At 38.7% G+C, this 19,180-nt stretch overlaps 1 protein-coding gene across 1 annotated transcript in view; it reads right to left on the bottom strand.

Moving 5' to 3' along the window:
• lrrc1 (leucine rich repeat containing 1) overlaps positions 1 to 19,180 on the bottom strand; it is a 28,786-nt gene continuing 9,606 nt past the window's right edge. The window contains exons 2-14 of the mRNA XM_061837733.1: positions 14,580 to 14,697; positions 13,961 to 14,039; positions 13,520 to 13,609; positions 8,531 to 8,587; positions 8,365 to 8,428; positions 7,831 to 7,905; positions 7,005 to 7,149; positions 6,789 to 6,907; positions 6,280 to 6,363; positions 4,973 to 5,088; positions 3,751 to 3,923; positions 1,744 to 1,883; positions 1 to 448 (exon numbers count right to left, since the gene is read on the bottom strand). Of these exons, the coding sequence (XP_061693717.1) occupies positions 290 to 448; positions 1,744 to 1,883; positions 3,751 to 3,923; positions 4,973 to 5,088; positions 6,280 to 6,363; positions 6,789 to 6,907; positions 7,005 to 7,149; positions 7,831 to 7,905; positions 8,365 to 8,428; positions 8,531 to 8,587; positions 13,520 to 13,609; positions 13,961 to 14,039; positions 14,580 to 14,697 (1,419 nt within the window). The 3' untranslated portion in view covers positions 1 to 289. The remainder of the gene's footprint in view (positions 449 to 1,743; positions 1,884 to 3,750; positions 3,924 to 4,972; positions 5,089 to 6,279; positions 6,364 to 6,788; positions 6,908 to 7,004; positions 7,150 to 7,830; positions 7,906 to 8,364; positions 8,429 to 8,530; positions 8,588 to 13,519; positions 13,610 to 13,960; positions 14,040 to 14,579; positions 14,698 to 19,180) is intronic.

Here is a 19,180-nt window from a genome sequence, read left to right as displayed (position 1 = left end):
AAAAAAAAAAAAAAGCATTTTAAAAAGTTTTTAAAACATAATTTCATATGAGCATTATTGCTGTGGATGTGAAATAAAAACAGGAAGGCACAGCAGCCCTGAGGGAGGATGAAGCTTGACAGGAGTTCCAGGGTTCAATCACAGGACGGGAAGGCCACAGCAGGGTTTGTCGGGTTAAAGGCAGATTTTAAAAAAATAAAATAAAATAAAAGGGGTTGCCGGATTGTGCGGGACGACATGGTGAGACACAGGAGGTAAAAACATAAATCCGAAAAGGTAAAATTATAGGTCACACAGACGTGGTCACATTGTCTGCCAGATTATTGACCTCGTTCTTGTTGGAGTCCAGGGCTTTGGCAGCATTCAGGTCATTGCGGAGGTTCTCTGCCGCTTTCTTCATCGTTTTCAGCTCGCCCGGGTGGGGAGTGGCGCGGCGCAGTAGCGTTCCCTGGGAGCAGGAAGCATACTTGTGTTAATGATGTATACGCACCACTCGTGGTCAACATTAAGTGGTGCTGAGGCACCTGCAGTGGCCAGTGCAAAAGCCAGTTTGACTGCGACCACTTCCATTTGCATGTACCGTAGAACAATCAAGTATGAAAAAATAGTTTATAAAAAAAAAAAAAAAAAAGATGAGTGGGAAATACACTACTGTACAATTTTAAAAGTTGACCTTACAAGAGTGGCAGTTCTAAAACAACATTTTCCTGACAAAAACTAAATATAATCACAACATCATGAGAATAAAGTAATGATTATAGCAGTAGTAAAAAAAAGTAGTAGCATGCCTCACAGTTCTGAGTACCTGGGATTCAAATCAAATGTTCTCCCTGTTTCTGGGTGGGTTTTCTCCGGGTACTCCGGTTTCCCCCCCACATTCCACAAAGATGCACCGTAGGTTAATAAAAGACTCTAAATTGCCTGGAGATGTGAATGTGAATGGATGTTTGTCTATATGTGCCCTGCGATTGCCTGGCGACCAGTTCAGGTCTCTCGCCCAGAGTCATCTGAGATAAGCGCCAGCATGCCCACGACCTTAATGAGGCGGTATGGAAAATAATGAGGGGAAAAAAACTTCTTAACATTATGAGGAAATGTTACAAAAAACAGCGAATATTAGAAAAGTGCTAGTTTTTTCATGAAAAAGTTGCAATGTTAAGAGAAAAAAAAAGTGATGTACAAAATAATGTTGCAAGAATAAAATTGCAATATTCCAGGCACAAGTCATTAAATCACAGTACACAGACCGTACAGTCACAATATTCAGAGGATAGAGTGGCATTAGTGTGAAAATAAATTAATGCCATGACAAAAAAAAATGTTGAATTTTTTTGCAAGTCTTAATGGGGGGAAAAAAGGTCACTTTTTAAGAATAATGTGATTAGAAAAAGGTGTAGAATCATAACATTTAAATATTACAAACATTGTAATTTCATGCTCGAAAAATGACTTCAATCTCTTAATATTGAACTTTTTTTTACTTTAAAGTATTTGTTCATATAAAATTATTTTTGTGCTTGTAATTGTATGACTTTATACCTTTTTGCATTTTTCCTCTGATATTTTTGCCAGTTAATTTATAATATGCTTCGATTTTAAATCAGCAAATAAAGTCATCTATTGTTACCACATTGAAGGACAGCACACAGAAGGACTCATTTGCATTTAAAGAGAGCCTGGCTGTGTCACAGTTATATAAAATATTCTTTGTCCATATTTTGCTGTTGAGTTCAAAACTTTTACCTTTTCATCATCTTCCTCCTCGTCATCATCCAGGAAGTGAATGGCACTGATCCTGTTCATGGCTTTGTTGTCCCACGTGTCATCTGCCATGTCATTCACCAGGCTCTCTAGGGCTCCGAAGCGGGCGAGATTATCTGAGCCTGCGGTCGGTTAGTGATGAGAGACAACAACATTCATATAAGAGTGACATTGAGACTAGAGCGAGCAAATTAAAATTGATACACATATGTTGGCTCTTTGCAAACTCATCATATGAAAGCTGTCGCTCTTCATAAGACAACGCAAAAAAACCGCCAGATCACAGTTTCAAATCCCGGCTTAGTAACAACCTTACAGTGACGCAATCTTCCCTGCTCTCCACCCTCAGCTTTCGCCTCACTTCATTGGCCTGATTATGTAGTCATGTCTCAAACATCATCTCACACGTGATACGTTCCTCTTCAGGAAGTGCCAATCGCTTCAAAAACTTGAACCACCGAGCGGATGCATTAAGATGCATTTCAGCTGTTGTACCCAGCAGCAAAAGAATCACCATTGAGGCGTATCTCTCCATCGAGCGTGCGAGCTTTAAATGGAAGCAAGCCAGCTGCTGCTAAGCCTCTTTAGTTGTCCAATCTACCGCAATTCGAAGTAACATCGCCAAGGAAGGCCGCAAGGGAAAGCGCACGCTGTGATCCCTTACATCCTACACAGGATACACTCATGATCAACAGATTCTACCGGGAAGGCTCAGAGGGGAAGAACAAGTACTTGGCGTCTACATTTTAGATCACAGAAACATGACAGAGGAGATTGCTCAAATGTACACAGAGAGGAAACCATACAAGTCAGGCAGTGGTGTATGGAAGAAAAACAAGGAAAAAAAGAACAAAAAGGTAATGCTACAAGAATGAAGTAGCAGTATCGTGACAAAAGTTGGGATATTATAAGAACATCAATATTGTGAGGATCAAGTAGTAACAGACAAGGAAAAAGTTCAGTCACTTCTTCTATCCTGAGAAAAAGTTATTAATATAACAAATTTCCAATTACCAAAAGAGTTACAAGCTCTAATTTGAGCAGGAGAAAGGGACAACAGGAGTAATGAAAAGCTACAACAAGACATCATAAAACAAAATTAAAGAACAAAGAACAGTAGTTTAAGATTAAAAGAAACTGAATAGAATTCATTCATGACATATATTCAAATATTTTTTACGAGCAAAACTGTAATGGAGAAAAGTTGTAAAATTAACTATAGTCTGAACATTTCAAGATGTCAGGAAGTCATAATATGAAGAGAGTTAAGTCAGAACGTTTAAAAAAATTAGTTGTCAATTTGAAAGAATAAAATTGCAACTAGAAGTGAATATGGTTGTAGTATTATTGGGAAAATGAAACAAAATTAAGTTTATTGGTATTCTGCGAGATCGAGCCAGTTTGTCAAGCTGTAACAAAAATGTGCATTTTATATATATATATATATATATATATATATATATATATATATATATCAAAGAATGTACAGAAACAACAAAAATGGACATAACTGCTTTTGCGTCTGAACTCTTCATATACTGTATATATAAATAAATGAAAATACCTGTGGCTCCAAGTTTAGAGTGGAGCCAAAAGTGTTTCTGCCACCGAAATGCACGAGGGCGGACAATAAATGATAATTTCTCAAATATCCTTTATTTCTTGCCCATTCCCTCTCTTCGTAGTATTATAACACATCCACAGCAGTGAGGGCAAGCCGTTTTTTCCTTGACAATCACGCCATGTTGTTTGTGGTTCAATAAAATAATTATGGCGCCCCAAAATGCTAACTGAGGAGAACAGCAGTGGTCGCAATTTTTCCTTTGCACTAAGTTTTGAAGGGTGACCTGAAACTTTTGTAAGGGTCACTTGCAGATTGTAAGGGATTGTACAATTCTGCTAGCCATAAGAACATAGAATTTAAGCAAAACTAATGTCTGGGGAAAAGGTGTAAACCGATCCAAGCCACTTGGCAAGAACTGTGTGTACCTTTGTTGTCAGACTCAAAAGGCTGTTGAGGCAAGAGCACACACGTCAGAACCTTCTCGCCCAGATCAGGGTCCTCATCGGTCTGAAAGGTGAGGAGGGGCTGCGACTGATTTTCCGACAGCCATAAAGCCTTCAGGCGAAGCGTGGTCAGAGACATGGGCAAGTGGGCGAGCCTGGTGAAAATACACAGCACAACTTTAGCAAAACAAAGACATCATAAAGTATATTCTTGCTGCAATTAAAAGATAAGTGCAGGCTACTAACTCAAGCAGGCAAACACACCGGCAATAAGGCCAAGTTTCAGCAATATCCTTCACTTCCAGTCAAAATTTCTTAGATGTAACTGAAAGTGTTCTGAGTTGTTTTCCTCTGGAGTGGCATGGTAGAGGTAAAAAGAGAACAAAGAAAGGCTACCAAGACTGAACTTCCCAATGTACTGTACCCTCTGTTGATATTTTGTGGAGCTGTTGCAGTTGCACTACTAAGTGTAATGCAAATACATTTTATGAGAAGAGCTGGATGTGTATCTGTAATGTGATGTATGAAATATGTATGCAGTGTTGTTTAAATTGGAGTCAGTAATTTCTACCAGGAATCCGCAAAGTGATTTTCTTCTGATTTGCTCAGCCGACTACCATAAACGCTAAATGGTCTAATATTTAGAATCACAAACTTTGGATTTTTTTTTCCCCCCAATTAATATGTGGAGTCACTCACATTTTAGGAGACGTTAAATATAGATACAATACCCGTGTACCGTGCTTTAGGTGTACATGCTATGGACAAAAGTGTTGTTATAATTAATAATCACAATAAAAACTGAATGATAGTAACAGTAAATACAAATACAGGAAGCGAAAATATGGATGAACATGACTTGGTGTTCCCTTTGAAGATTCAAGCCGAACTAAGGCATCTTCTCAACCTGATTTATCAACTGATTAAATTATAGATTAACTAAGAAGTCTGTCTTAACACAATTATCCATACAGTATACCTTATACGAAAAGGCAGCTCATTGTATAATGCAGGATTAATGCTTGGTGGAGGCTATTTTTGTGTATGAATGTTGGTGAAGATGAATTGACAGCAGCCATAAAGTGCACTCTACCAAAGATCACTATTTGTCATTAATCACAACGGTCTCTAATGTCTACTTGAAGTGTTGAGAGACACTGAAAGGATGCTAAACCACCACTACCATACTAATGAAAAAACAGACCTATTTCCCGAAACATCAAGCACGTGCAGGTCTGTGGCTTGCGACAGCTCCGGTGGTATCCTCGTCAGTCGGTTCTCTCGCACACAGAAGACATTCAGCCCACTACAGCCTCCAATCTGGAGAACATAAACAATAAGATTCAATTAATTCACCATACTAGGAATCAAATCAACAGAGTCTTTGGTTGTGTAAAAGGGGTCAGGCTCGGGACCTCACTGGGTGGTCAGTGGCGTCTCCCTGCTGGATGGGCTCGGTGAGTCCCCGCCCGCCCCATACGTGTGTGTATGCATCCATATGATATGGTGATCATTCATTAATAAGTTTGATAGAGGCCCTATATACTTTATATATACAAGTGGTTCCCAAATTTTATTTGCAGCGGCCTCCTTTTGGAGATTCAATTATTTACAGAAAGTGTTCCAGCAAAAAGGCATACAGGCCCAACATTCTGGAAAGACATGCATTTGAACAGGACAGGTTTAAAGAAAAGAGAATAATGGATACAAAATATGGTTTTAATCCAAATAAGAAATAAGGGAGAAAATCTCTTTGGAGCATTTGAACGCTTTGTCCCAGAAATGCCAACGTTGCTCTCGTCCAGTTAAAAGTTGATATAACGTGTGCGACCTAAAATTAGGAACAATTAGGCCTGCAGTTGATGAGCCATCTAAGCTGACAAGTAATCTATTAATCTGCTCAAATGCACTGCATCGTGTTAAAAGGTTAAACGTGAGTAAAATGCTTCAACAAAGTAGATTAGTGACAAAGACAAACATTCTGGCAAACTGTTTTATTCAGTTGAAAGCCAGTGATAGAAAAACTAATAATCGATAGGATCCATAAATGTTGACCAACATTCAAGTATCTTAGCTAAACACATCGATGCTGTGCAACATGGTTACAATGCAAGTGTTGATGTCGTGCAACAACCACTTTGAGAAAACAATGACAATGACATCATTGTCGATGCCAAGTGTGCCATTATGCTTCTCCAAGCTTCGGCTCATTAAGACACAAGACCATTGTACGATGTCCAGAGGAGGCCCTTACATAGAGCTAGATACAGTACATAGTACATAGTTCCACCTCCCAGAAAAAGACCATATGACCCGTTTCAGAAACCGCTCCTGAATGCAACACTGGGTTTTACAATGTAATACATTTGCCTGCATTAAAAAAAAATATTTTCACACATTTATTCTGTCAGCTATTCCTGCCAACTCTGAAGGATAAAATAAATAGGATGATGCTGATTGATAGTTGATAGCTAGTGTTAGTGGATTGATAGTTTATGCTTGAAGACAAACCTCTTTGGGCAATGACGTTAGGAGGTTTCGGTCACAGTTGAAGTTGGAAAGCCGCTTCAATTTCCCTACGCTTCTTGGTAAGCGCTGTAGGAACAACAAATAATACAATTAGATGCTTATAACCCGACCACATCCTGAGTGCATCTTAACATCTTGTAGGCTTTATAGCTTTGTTATTTGATAAGTGAATCAACTGCATCGTTGCTTAACAGTTTAGTATAAATGTTCTTTCACTCTACTCAATGTGCAACAAACAAAAGCGACACAGTAGAAAACAGCAATGCAAGATAAATATCTCTTTGCCTTTCACTGAAAGCATGATCATTATAGGCCTTTTTTTTAAAGCTATAGGAAGGGCATCAGGCATAAAACTGTGCCAAACAAATATGCATTCATCTATGACGCGCTGTGGCGACCCCTAACAGGACAAGCTAAAAGGAAAAGAAGAAGTAGTACAAACAGGGCTTTCATTATACATCAGCAAATACAGTATTACGTTTCAAACAAACCTGTATTTGATTCTCTGTAAGCACAAGCTCAGTAAGACTTTCACAGTTGCCGATGCTCTCCGGCAGATACGTCAGCCTATTCTGATCGGCTTTCAGGATAGATAGATTGCGTAGTTTTCCTGCGGGAAAAGACAAAAAGTGAGGAAGTATTTGTAAAAAAAAAAAAAGTCGAGAGGAGCAGAAGTTGGCAGAGTTGTTCAAACTACAGAACTTTACCAATGCTTTCCGGTAAAGCATCAATGAGGTTCTGCGACACCAGCAAGTCAGTCAATGCCGACAGGCCTCCCAGCTCCATGGGAAGTCGCTCCAGTTTATTTTCAGACACATCCAAACATAATAGGCTCTTCAGGCTGCCCATCTCCTGAGATTTAAAAAAAAAAACACAACAGCAACATTTAAGATGAAGTTTTTTCGAATGAGACCACCGCTCATTCCAGTAAACTCACATAAATGTAGTTAATTTGAGCAATTACAAAGGACCCTCGGACGTCCTCACAATTCATTCCAACAGGCTGTGGACCTGATTATTTTTCAATATTTAAAACTGAATTAATGGGTTGTCTAAATTATACATTGCCATCACAAAACTTAAATACACAGGTAATATTTAAGTAAGTTTGTCACAGTTATAATTGCTGTGCAAGTCAAAAAAGAAATACAGTATTGACGAAAATAGTGGTCGAAGTGTTTAGTTGCAGTACTTAACTGGATATAGCATAGATCTTCATTTGCACAAATGGATGTTTTGAATAATTTTTCACAATCCAAAAAAACCCCACTAAATTTTAAATTCAATGAAAGGCTGAGACTCTCTGAAACTCAGAATGTTTCAAAATGTTAGGTTATAAAGGCCTCTTTATACTCCTGCACTCCCCACTGCACACGTAAAAAATAACACTAAAGCTACAGGTGACTGTAAAACAATTCCGCAACTCAGATTGAAGACATTTTTAAAGTAACTTTATTTTTTTAAAAATGCGAATGCAAAAGGGGAAAAAGAAAAAGAGTCAAGAACTGGACATAAATGGAATGATGAGCTTACCGCGGGTATTTCGGCCAACTGGTTTCCATCCAGCCACAAATCCTTTAAACTGACAAGACAGCCTATTGTGTCTGGCTGTGTGGGGGGGGAAGAATGTCACAATGCAATGAGCGAGCAAAAGAATAAATTGACAAAAAAACAAGTGTTTTATAGTCATCAGGTCACAATATTTACTTGATATTAATTATGTCAACTATTGAAGCAATATTGCTATTGTTGCATTTTTGGACAATATAAAAGGTTGTCTGTGGATTTCGGCACACAAACAAAAATGCAACACGACAGCCGCGTCACTGCAGCTTACTTTTGCCTCTTGTGCTAGTAAATCACTCACAATCACAGGATTTTGTTCCCTCACATAAGATTACACCCTAAAACCAAGATGGAAGCAGATGGCCCGCTCCCATCTGTGTGATAAGACGGGAAACTGTTCTTAAGGAATTCTAATCTACTCCGACGTGATGACAGCAAGGAAATATGGAAAAGTTCTGTGTCAGAGAGTAAAGATTTCCCAGAATCCACAAAGAAACTTACCAAATTATATAATTCATTATTCCCCAAGTCAAGTTCTTCCAGTCTGTGAAGCAACGACAGTGAACTGAGGATATAAGGAGAATACATGATTTAGAGAGGATTTAAAACAGTTTAAAAAAAAAAAAAATACCAAAAAGTTGAATTGCAAAATGGATTGAACACTCACTCTGGGAGGAATGTCAACAGATTTTCTCGGAGTTCTAGGGATACTAAATTGGAAAGGCTGCAATGACAAGGCAATGTTTACGTAACACCTTCAAATTTCCACAGCACACATAAACACTCAAAGTACTTTTAACACAAAGACAGGAGGAATTACGAGAGCTGCAAACAATCATAAAAGACCTCTTTGCTATCTTGATGTAAGGAACAGGAAGCATTAAAGAGGTGTGTCCCATCTTATCACAAATAGTAGCAGCCTAAACAGGCGATCCGCTTAAACAAAGCGCAAAATGTCTCATCTGCTATCGCAAGAGCGAAGTTGAGTACAGTGTTTATCTTTGGACAGTGTTTATATACTGTACGTCATGTATTCGATTAATGGACACTTTTTACAATGGCAAACCTTCGCTCAAAACCGCACAAAGTTCATCTTAGTGCTGCCTTGGAGAGAGATTCAAAGGTAGTGTGCTGAAACCAATTTTTATAAGAGTAGGTGATGGCCACTTGACTTGCTTTGCTTGATTGAGCAGAGAGAAAATTGCAGCTTTAATGATCATTTTACAGTTGTTTTAAATCGTTGCTGCCCAACAAAAAGCAATGAATGAAGAAAAACAGCTCTTATTGGATTAAAAATGAATTTTAAACCTCTGGGTTGTTGTCTTTCTATTCAGATGGTACCTGAAAAAGTAAAATTTAAAATGTAAAAATATAAAATAAAAAAAATAAATAAAAAAAAAAACTTTCATTTGAATGTTATGGTGACGGTATAATTTCTAGTAATTTCTCAATAAACCACACTTTAAACCCCTGTTGAACTTTAATGAGGAATGAGGAAGGTATAGTAAAAGTCCCCTTGTTGATGTGAATCACAGTGTTAACTGTCACACAAATGCAATTTACAATGTATGAATGAATGAATGAATAAATAGAACACTACCTTTGGTAACAAGTAACAACAGTTGCTTGCTTGTTTTCAGCCAGTTAGTGGGAGCACAAGAAGATAACATTCACAGCCAAGTATACTGCATGTCTATTTAGCAGCACACACTTTTTGGTTTTGTACAAATTTTAAGACAGAGTTTCCCCTATGATTTCATTCAAACAAAAATTGTTACTGCCGTTTGCCCATTTTACGATACCACTCTGAATATTACACCATCATAAGTTGCTATACTGCTTACTCTGGTAGCAAATTTTATTGCTGAAAATCCATTTGTAGTAATAACAGGAATCAAAGCACTTTTAGACTCACATATGAATTAGATGTTAATTAAGTCAGGTTTGATCAATGAGATTTGTTTTGCGATGACATATTAACCCAACAGCATTATGATTCAAACAAAGTCTTCATGTTTGTGGCAGAGATAATTCATCAGGTGAAACTCCCTGATAACATCAGTCTTATCCTTTTGAGAAAGTTAAAAATATGTTGTTTCCATTAGCCATGCCTCTTGATGATGAGCAGCACTCGACACACAGTGTTACACAATCCAAGAGATATGGGACATATTGTGGGCACATAAGCCATACCATGAGGAACAAGGTGCAGTGAGATGACCTGACACGAAACTGAGTGCTGTATTTTATTGCTGTAATCCTGCACAACCACATATTCTCGGTAAGTCAATAGAAAAAAGGGTCTTTTTTTTTAGATTCAATATCTAATTAAAGGGCTACTGTCATGAAGTGGATGGTTTTTAGTATGTTATTATTGAAAAATGGCAGCCAATATGGGCCCATGCATTTTGCGAGGGATTTGTTTTCGAGAAGAAGCAGGAAGTGACGTAAAGGACAGAGGCGCCTCCAAGTGGACTCGTTTGTTTCCTTTAGTTTTACCTCCGGGAAGGTAGCTCGTTGTTCCTTCGTGTTAGCCAAAATGCCGGCTCGTTGCATTGCTGGACATTGCTTGAACACTCGGGAGAATGGATTTACCCTTCATAAGTTTGCAAGAGACCCAGTTCGTCGTGAAAAATGGATTGCACGGGTGCAGAGGACGAGAGCTTTGTGGGTTCCAAAGAACAGGTAGGTGTGTATACAGCTACTAAAAAAATAATAGTTTGGGGCGGACCACGTAATCAGTCTCTCATAACGTAACAAAAGACCTGCGTACGAAATATGTCGATGTGGCCTCAGACGGTGTCGGACTCCTGCGTTGCTTCGCCAGCGAAGGCTGCGCTTCGGGCTCGTGGACGGCAGCAGCTCTGAAGAACTCAGCCAAGAATGCCTCACTCAGCCGCGTCCGCACAGTAAAGCGCCCGGGCTCAATGGTGACGTTCATCGCGTACTGCGGCGACTATGAACAACCCCCTAAAGCAGCACGGCTCGGCTCAATTATATGCCACCTCGGCGCCGAAAATCAGCCACAGCGGCTGAGGCGCCGCGTTTGGCAGTCACGGCTTCTGCGAAGGCTGCGAGTCGGGCTTTGCGGACTGGGGTGGCTCTGAAGAACCCAGCCGAGAATGCCTCACTCAGTCGCATGCGCGCAGTAAATCGCCCCGGCTCATCGGTTGTTCATCGCGTACTGTGCAATCTATGAACAACCCCCTAAAGCAGCACAGCCCAGCTCCGTCATAAGCCACGCTCATCTCCGCCACGGAAGTGGATCAGACGGGGATGCAGTTTGGCCGTGATCCCATATCATCTGAATATGGCTCGAAACAATAGTGCAATATTGCCCAGAGGGCTCGAAAGAATAGTGTAATATTCCCCCGGTAACTTCACTCGGTTGTGTGGTGTTCTCCTTTTCGAAGAGAGGTTCCGTGTCAGAAGGGGCGCGTTTGTCTCCCGTAGTAAGGGTGCACCGCATGTTTTCATTGGCAAATGTCCAGGTGATGTCACAGACGGAGGATGCAGCCAATATGGCGACCACTTGGATATCGTAGAATGACACTTCTGCAACTTTGCGCATGGATGACGCGCTTTGCGCTCACATTTATTTTTTCGTATAGACATTGAAGTGAATAATGTTAGATGTATTTTACAATGTTTATAGGGATGACACTTGGGCTTTAAATGCAATTAAATTATATCACGTTGGGTGTATTTGTATGTTTTAGCAAATTACTATACGGCACTATAATTTTTCCTAAATACTGTTTTAAATCCATTAAACATTTGCCAATCTGAAATGTATAGTATTATGTCACACTATGTATTCTTGACCTACGGACTACAGTTTTGTTTGCTCAATGTGCCTTACGTGCGTAAACGACTCAATTCAAATATACAGCATGTTTGGCTTAGCAGAGTCAAAACGAGCAAAAAATAAATAAATAGTTGTTCAATTAATGACAACATTAGTTATTCAAAGTACCGAGTTATATATTTCATTACAATTCAAATATAGTAGAGGCCCTAACTTTAAATGCCCCTGAGTTTGTTAAAAATAAATCTGAACTTGACCAAAATTCACAGACACAAAACTTTTGAGCTCAAATCATCATCATGCATTATGCAATGCAGTGCTCCCGTTATTCGCAGGGGTGACGTGCATGACCTCACGAATAACAAAAATCCAGAAATAATGGCTGCAGCATTAATATACCCATGTATGACATGTACCATATTTTTTGCAACCAGAAGATACACTTAAAAGTTTGGAATTTTCTCCAAAATGGAAAGCCTACCTCTTGTGCGCAATTGTTGTGTGACTTGTCCAATGTAATATAATTGAACACACTGATTATAGTTAGCATGCATGCCAACACGAGTTTTAGCATGTATGTAAGCTACCATATGGTGGCGCTCACGAGGCAGTGAGTAACAATTGCATTGGAGATATGACTCACGAAATATTTGACACAAACACATGGAGTTTAAATGCTATTTATATGCTCCCAGCATGCTTTGCGGAGCATTTAAAGTGCATGTTTTGTGTCAATTGTTTTGTAAGTTGTTCTTTTATTTGGTTTATTATTTGCTAATTCTGCCATGTTTGCTGCGGTGTGATAATTTTAGTTTCAATGTAACACCGTGAGTGGGTACAGTTATGTAAGTAAAGTAATGACCTGTCTACACAACTGTTTGTGAAGTATGTAGTAAAATTCAAAGCATTAAGCCTATAGTGGCACCGTACATACAGTTACCTGTTATCAAAGTTATGGTGGCATGTTTTATTATCTAATAATTAACAGAGGTCAACTTATGTTTACATTTGTCTGTGCAAATTGAGATGTATGAGGCACACAGATTGTCATCAAATTTTACGAATACCATTGGATAATGTATTTTTACACTGGTATGACAGTTAAAGATATGACCATTTTACATATACATTTTCTGTAAAGGTAGGAAAGGTTTTGGTTGTGACAGTTTGACATTCTATTACTATTTTCAAAATGGAAAAAAAAATGTCCATGTCTGTACAAACTGGTCATAGAAGAGCTTTTGTTCAGAATTAGAGCTTCCACAATATAAAGAGCAGGGAAATAAAAAGGTACAGAAGGGGTGAATGAGGGCATCTGGAAAAGAAAATCAGGATATCATTCTCTACAGAGGTGCTTGGATTTTATCGCCAAATCCACCCTCTAAGAGCCTAAACTCTATTTCACTTAAAACTCCACATTTCCATTAAAACATCCCTTCTGGCAATTTGACCCAAGAATGCATAGTTGTGTTATTCAATCTTATTATAACTTGATAGGACCAAGGATGTTGGCAGACGGGCCTTTTCACAGCATGCTGATTATGTGACATCTGACAGACCTTTTACTTTTACAAGACAAAATAATGAAGGAAAGGTTATACAACTACAAATGAAATTCAAACTACCGGGTACATTGCTGTGAAGTTTGCGAATATACAGTACATTCCTAAGAATGTGGTAAAATACAAGTAATTTGGAGTGAGGAGCATCTGTATTATGTCTAAGAATGCAAAAAAAAAAAAAATTAAAATAGGGGAAAAGAATTTTTAAAATACATTTTCTTACTCTTGCTACAGAATTGTGCTCACTATGTCAAAGTGAATGTGACAAAATGGTGCAGTGACTTACTTTCCAATGTTATCTGGTAGGACTTGCAATGAGATGTCATTGATGGAAAGGCATGTGAGATTCCGGAGCTCTGGAAAGCTTTCAGGTAGCCTGGAAGAACATTGCGAGATCCAAAATATTAAATATTCAGTATTATTCTGGTATGTGCGCCTAGTTTAGTACATGAAGCACCAACAAAAAAGTGGTATCTCGTATGAGGCAATAAAACCCATTCACTTTGGTCTAATGGGCTATTATTTACATATTTTCTCCCTCTCTAAATGAGCTTGCTTACCATTTCTTCTAAACCATTAGAGCTTTTGTCAGGCTTTGTCATTATCAACTTTACTCCAGCAGTTCTAAGAACACCTAAAACGCTTGCTGTGGTCATGCTTCATTCAACAGCAACAACAACATAATGTGGTTTTCATGTGCCATTTCTTCAAACTACAGTCAAATTACCTTGTTAATGGATTCCCACTGAAATCTGCGACTTGAAGGGCTTTGCAATGTGAAATGGTCTCTGGGATTTCCATAATATCTGAACACGGGAAGAGAAAATCAAGTAAAGCAAGCAACATACAAGTAAATGGCAATGCTCGAGCAGGGTTCAACAACAATACACCCACGATGCCCCCAAGACACGCCCAAGGAACACATGGATTGCCCTTAGGTCTATTCATGTTGGGTCACCAGTAATAAGAGTCTGCTTTCTTTTTCTTCCTACTACTACAAAAAAATAATTTAAAATTACTGCAACTTGCCAGGGGGCTGCATGTACCTTTTTTGTAATGTAAATTTGAAAATGACACTATTGAAAAAAATGATAATAATATTGTTCAAAGGTCAGTGTTCATGAAGATAAGCAGAAAGAAGATAAGCTGAGGACCCCCAAAAACATGGGAGGAAACAAGTAGGAAAACACAGAATGGGAGAATTGTTATTTAAAAAGTGTGTATCAAATTGGTAGCCCTTTGCATTATTCAGTACCTAAGCAATAGCTTTTAGCTTAAAAAAATGTTGTGACAATGTCCTGTCCTATAATGCAATCACATAATCAAAATTGCATTACACAACTTACCATTTCGCGATACATCCAGCTCTACCAGTTGCATGAAGTTAGCTATTTCTTGAGGAATTCTCTGGATCTCATTATCACTCAGGCTGAGTTTTCTTAGCTTCACCAGCTGAAAAAATGGCTGTAAGGTTAAAAAAAAAAAAATTTAATCATACGATGCTTATGATCATATATTAGAGCCACATTGAAAAAAGGAAATTATACTTTAGTTGATGTTTTGAAAATAAAACAATTTAGCAAGTTTTTTTTTTTTTAATATTTCAAGATTTTAATTTTGGTTGGAAATCTTGATTTACATTAGTGAAAAGATGACCAAAAAAATTTAAAAACCATACATTTACAATGTTATGTACACTATCCCCAGTGGCCACGGCAGCTCCGTTTGAGACCAAATGGAATAGTCATTAGACCACGTGGGGGGGGGGGGGGGGGGGGCTTCGTGGCGTGACACCCAACTGAACCTAACAATATGTAATAGGGTGGAACAACTTGAAGGGGGTCTGTATAAGGACAGTAAGCATATTTATTGCCTGGCAGCAACTCACAGTCACATAGCTGTTAATGCTGAGCGTCTGTGTGCGTGAGAGAGCGAAACAGCGAGAGAGTGAGAGCGAGAGAGAGCGAGAGCAAGCGAGAGAGAGAGAGCTAGAGAGAGAGAGAGAGAGAGAGAGAGCTAGAGAGAGAGAGAGCTAGAGAGAGAGAGAGAGCTCCAGCAATTTTTGGGAACACTCGGGAAACATCGCTGCATATCCGGAAGAATGTCTTCTTCCACGTTTATGTGAGATTACATATGATCACATGATCATGTGAGACTTCGAGATTGTTGGTGATATAGAATCTTGGGTTTTGTCTGAAATGACTCACTAACCACTATCTAATGGACTATATTGTGGTTGTGCAATTTTGCAGTGGTGTCCGGAATGATTGGTGATCAAATTATATATAGTGCACTTGAATTTTTTTTTTGTCTCAATCCATGCATGCATTGCGCCACAGTGGCCAAGAGGTCAAAACGTGCACAGCATTAGTAGCAGATATGTTCATTTTCCCCCTTGAATGTCTGACATGAAATGTCTACCTGATGTGGCACACTGACATTTTCCTATTTAGAGATCAATTAGGATTACCAAAATTATTTTAATTTGCTAAATATTTAGGGTTTTTTTTTTCTATTTCTACTTATTATAATTCTAATTGTTAATTGATTTTTTGGGGTTGTTCTTTAAAAGATTAGAAGTTTAGATAGATAGATCGATCGATAGATCGATAGATCGATAGATAGATAGATTCGTATCAATGCAAACCCCTGTAAAAAAAAAAAAAAACATCTTGTTCTTTCATGTATCAACCATTGGTCTAAAATGGTTGCATTGATGAACTTGATTCCTTACGAATCACAAACCTAAATCTCTCTGTTTTCCATCGCATTTTTCTTTCCAAAGCAAAAATATCCCTGATGCACCAAGAAAGAAATATACAGAAACCGAAACCAATTTAGAGCTAGAATCGACTTGCACTGAGAGGAAGCCAACTGGCAGGCAAGTGCAGTTAATACATGCACATACTTGATACAGCTCACAAGAGCCAGCAGTCTCGCCCGTGTAACCGTTTCTGACAAATGAGACAGTTTGGCATTTTTGTATTAACTCCTTACTCAAGAAGAGAGAACTGTGATTTCTCAGTGAATAAATGGATATGTTTTATGGCATAACAAGTATATTTCTATGATGCCTTTTTATGACCGTAAGTATTGGTGGAAATCAGAGTACGTATCATGAAAAAAAAAACATAATGCATGCAACAATTCATGATGATGGCACTTCAAATAAGGTGCACCATCTCCAGGAGACATGAAGTACAGTATTGACCAATAAAGAAATGAAAGATTTATGATTTAAAATTCTACTTTTGAATAACTGCATGCAAAAATATTTATTTGAGAGTGTTGATAATTCACCACAAGCAATAATACATCCAACCATAGATTTTCCTTCGCTTAGCTGAGGTCAGGTCACGAGGGCAATAACTTTACAAGGTAACCCGAGATTTCAAGCAATAGTGATGTGATCATTTGTCGAAGAGATATTTTGGCCCACCAAGGAATGGCCTTGTTCAACTATGTGAAAAAAAATTGATGTATTTATATATAGAGAGGGGTTTTTTTCTAGGGGATGGAAGAACCTCTGACTGAAAGTTTTCACTACAATGTTGCATTGAGCAGAATGATGCTGTCCCGTGAAGTTGTGTCATTTTTGGAGTGTGCATGGATGAAGCGTTACTTTCTTCTACAATTTTGTTCAACGTTGTGCTGACTGATATTCAAGAACAAAAAAAGCATTGACCCAAGAATGCACCTTATCTTGGCATCCAACAGATATTAATGAAATACTTTTTGATGGCTGACTTACTAAATGGCGATTACTCAATCATCAGAAGAGGTTGCAAGACTAATCTCCTTTTCTAAGTTAAAGTGCTGTGACATTTCAAACTAGACCACAAGTAATCACAACAACAGGATGCTAAGGTGCCAACAGTGGCAAGAAGTAAGAGTTAATATTACTTATTACTGTTTAGTTATTTTTCAAGATTTCCTCAATTTTATTTTGTATAATTTTATTGTGGCGGCACGGTGGACCAACTGGTTAGGGCGTTGGGCTCACAGTTCTGAGGACCGGAATTCGAATCATGGCACTGTCTGTGTGGAGTTTGCATCTTATCCCCGTGTCTGCGTGAGTTTTCTCCAGGCACTCCGGTTTCGTCCCCCATTCCAAAAACATGCATTAATAGGAGACTCTAAATTGCCCATGTGTGTGATTTTGAGTGTGACTGTAGTCTGTCCCCATGTCCTCTGCGATTGGCAGGCGACCAGTTCATGGTACAACCCGCTTCCTGCCCTATGGCAGCTGGGATTGGCTCCAGCACTCCCTGTGACCCTTGTGAGGATAAGCGGCAAGGAAAATGGATGGAAGGATGTTCTATTGTAGTACACTTATTCTTAAAGTTAAGTTATGTAACCCATTGTATGATGATAATAAATGGGTCAGTTTTTGTCATACCTACTCCGGCTGATTGTTGTTCCCCGTTTGAGTAATATCACTTTATCAAGCCTTTTCTAACATTCCATACAATAGATGTATTTATGGTATCAGCAGCCTTCATGCATACATGAAACCTTGAAGTAAAGCAGATAAGATAAATATTGAGTCGTCATTGTAGAAGAGCTACTAAAAACACTTGAAATATTTATTCCTGTAGAAGTGGCCAATGATGTTTGTAAGGCTGTTATAAAATTGTGACAAATTATAGCACTCTGGAAGAGAGCTTTTTTTTTCCAAAAAGATATATACACTATATCTTTCCAGAGAGAACAGATGTCTGATTACTATGTAATAAGTAGTTTCAAATAAGACCTTGTTGTCAACTGTAATCTGTAGCCGGGACAGAATTTAACTGTGCACCATAGTCATGACTCCACCCTAAACCTGCTCCACAAGTAAGCCTGTTCAAACAACATTTGCCTTCTGCAAAAGGAAAAATGCTATGCCAACTTTAAAATTTGCATTTTATGGAACCAAAGCTCCAAATCCCAAATTGACAATTCCATCAAGGATGCTCTGAAGCCTTGATCCTATGCGCTTGACTGAACCGGCATGTTCCTTCTGCAGCATTGTCAGAGATTCAATTTAACACAGACAACAGTCACAAGCAAACTGATACCAAAACATGCATCTCAACATAAGAGTGCGTTTTTATGGGGCTTTAATCTGTTTAACGACACTGATGAAAAATGCCGTTTACAAACTGAAACCTGTTCTTCCAGTCAATCAATCGGCTCCACGCCCATGCTCCCCAAAATAATAAATAAATAAAAATCACATGTGCAACACAAAAACCCAAAGAGTGCAAGTCAAAAGTTTAACCTCTGCAACCCTAAATCAATGATTAAAATGTTACTTTCACCTCCAGCATTGTCTATTTGGGACCGAGCACGAGCAACAGGAAACGTATGGCTGCACAACATAACTAAGGTTGATCAAAAATGTTCTGCATAAAAGGGAGGCTTGGAATATAGTTTTAAAATAAATGGCTATTCAAACCAATTAGAGTTGAGTGGAGAACAGCAACGTAATGACGATAAACTGATTATTCCCTGGTAATCTGCAATCATGATTGTCCATGTATGACTGACAAGAGTACTCCCCATCAGACAGACACATGGAAACCGCCAGGGAAGGATAGCTCACTGGCATTCTGCAATCTAAATCACAAATGACCCAGTCACACCATGACGTTCTGGTCAGCATTCTATAGCGTTTGAGGAAACGTTGGTAGTCGCCCATGGTCGCCAGGATAGCGTTGTTTGAACGCTAGTGAACGTCAATGATCGCTGGGAATTGGCGGAGAACGTCGGTACGGAAAAAAAGTTTTGAACATGCACAAAAGTTCTCACAGAGACCAGCATTCATCAACGTTTAATTTCAAACGCTGCAGAACGTTCAAGAACATTCGTGTAACGTTTTACTAACGTTCGCTGAGCGTTCACGCGTTTCGCTATCGTTAGTCACTCGTTACTGTAGCGTTACTTGGTTGTTACTTAATCGTTC

Source organism: Syngnathoides biaculeatus, chromosome 12 (genome assembly GCF_019802595.1).
Source record: "Syngnathoides biaculeatus isolate LvHL_M chromosome 12, ASM1980259v1, whole genome shotgun sequence".
Classification (NCBI taxonomy): domain Eukaryota; kingdom Metazoa; phylum Chordata; class Actinopteri; order Syngnathiformes; family Syngnathidae; genus Syngnathoides; species Syngnathoides biaculeatus.
This window is presented reverse-complemented; position numbering and strand designations above follow the sequence as displayed.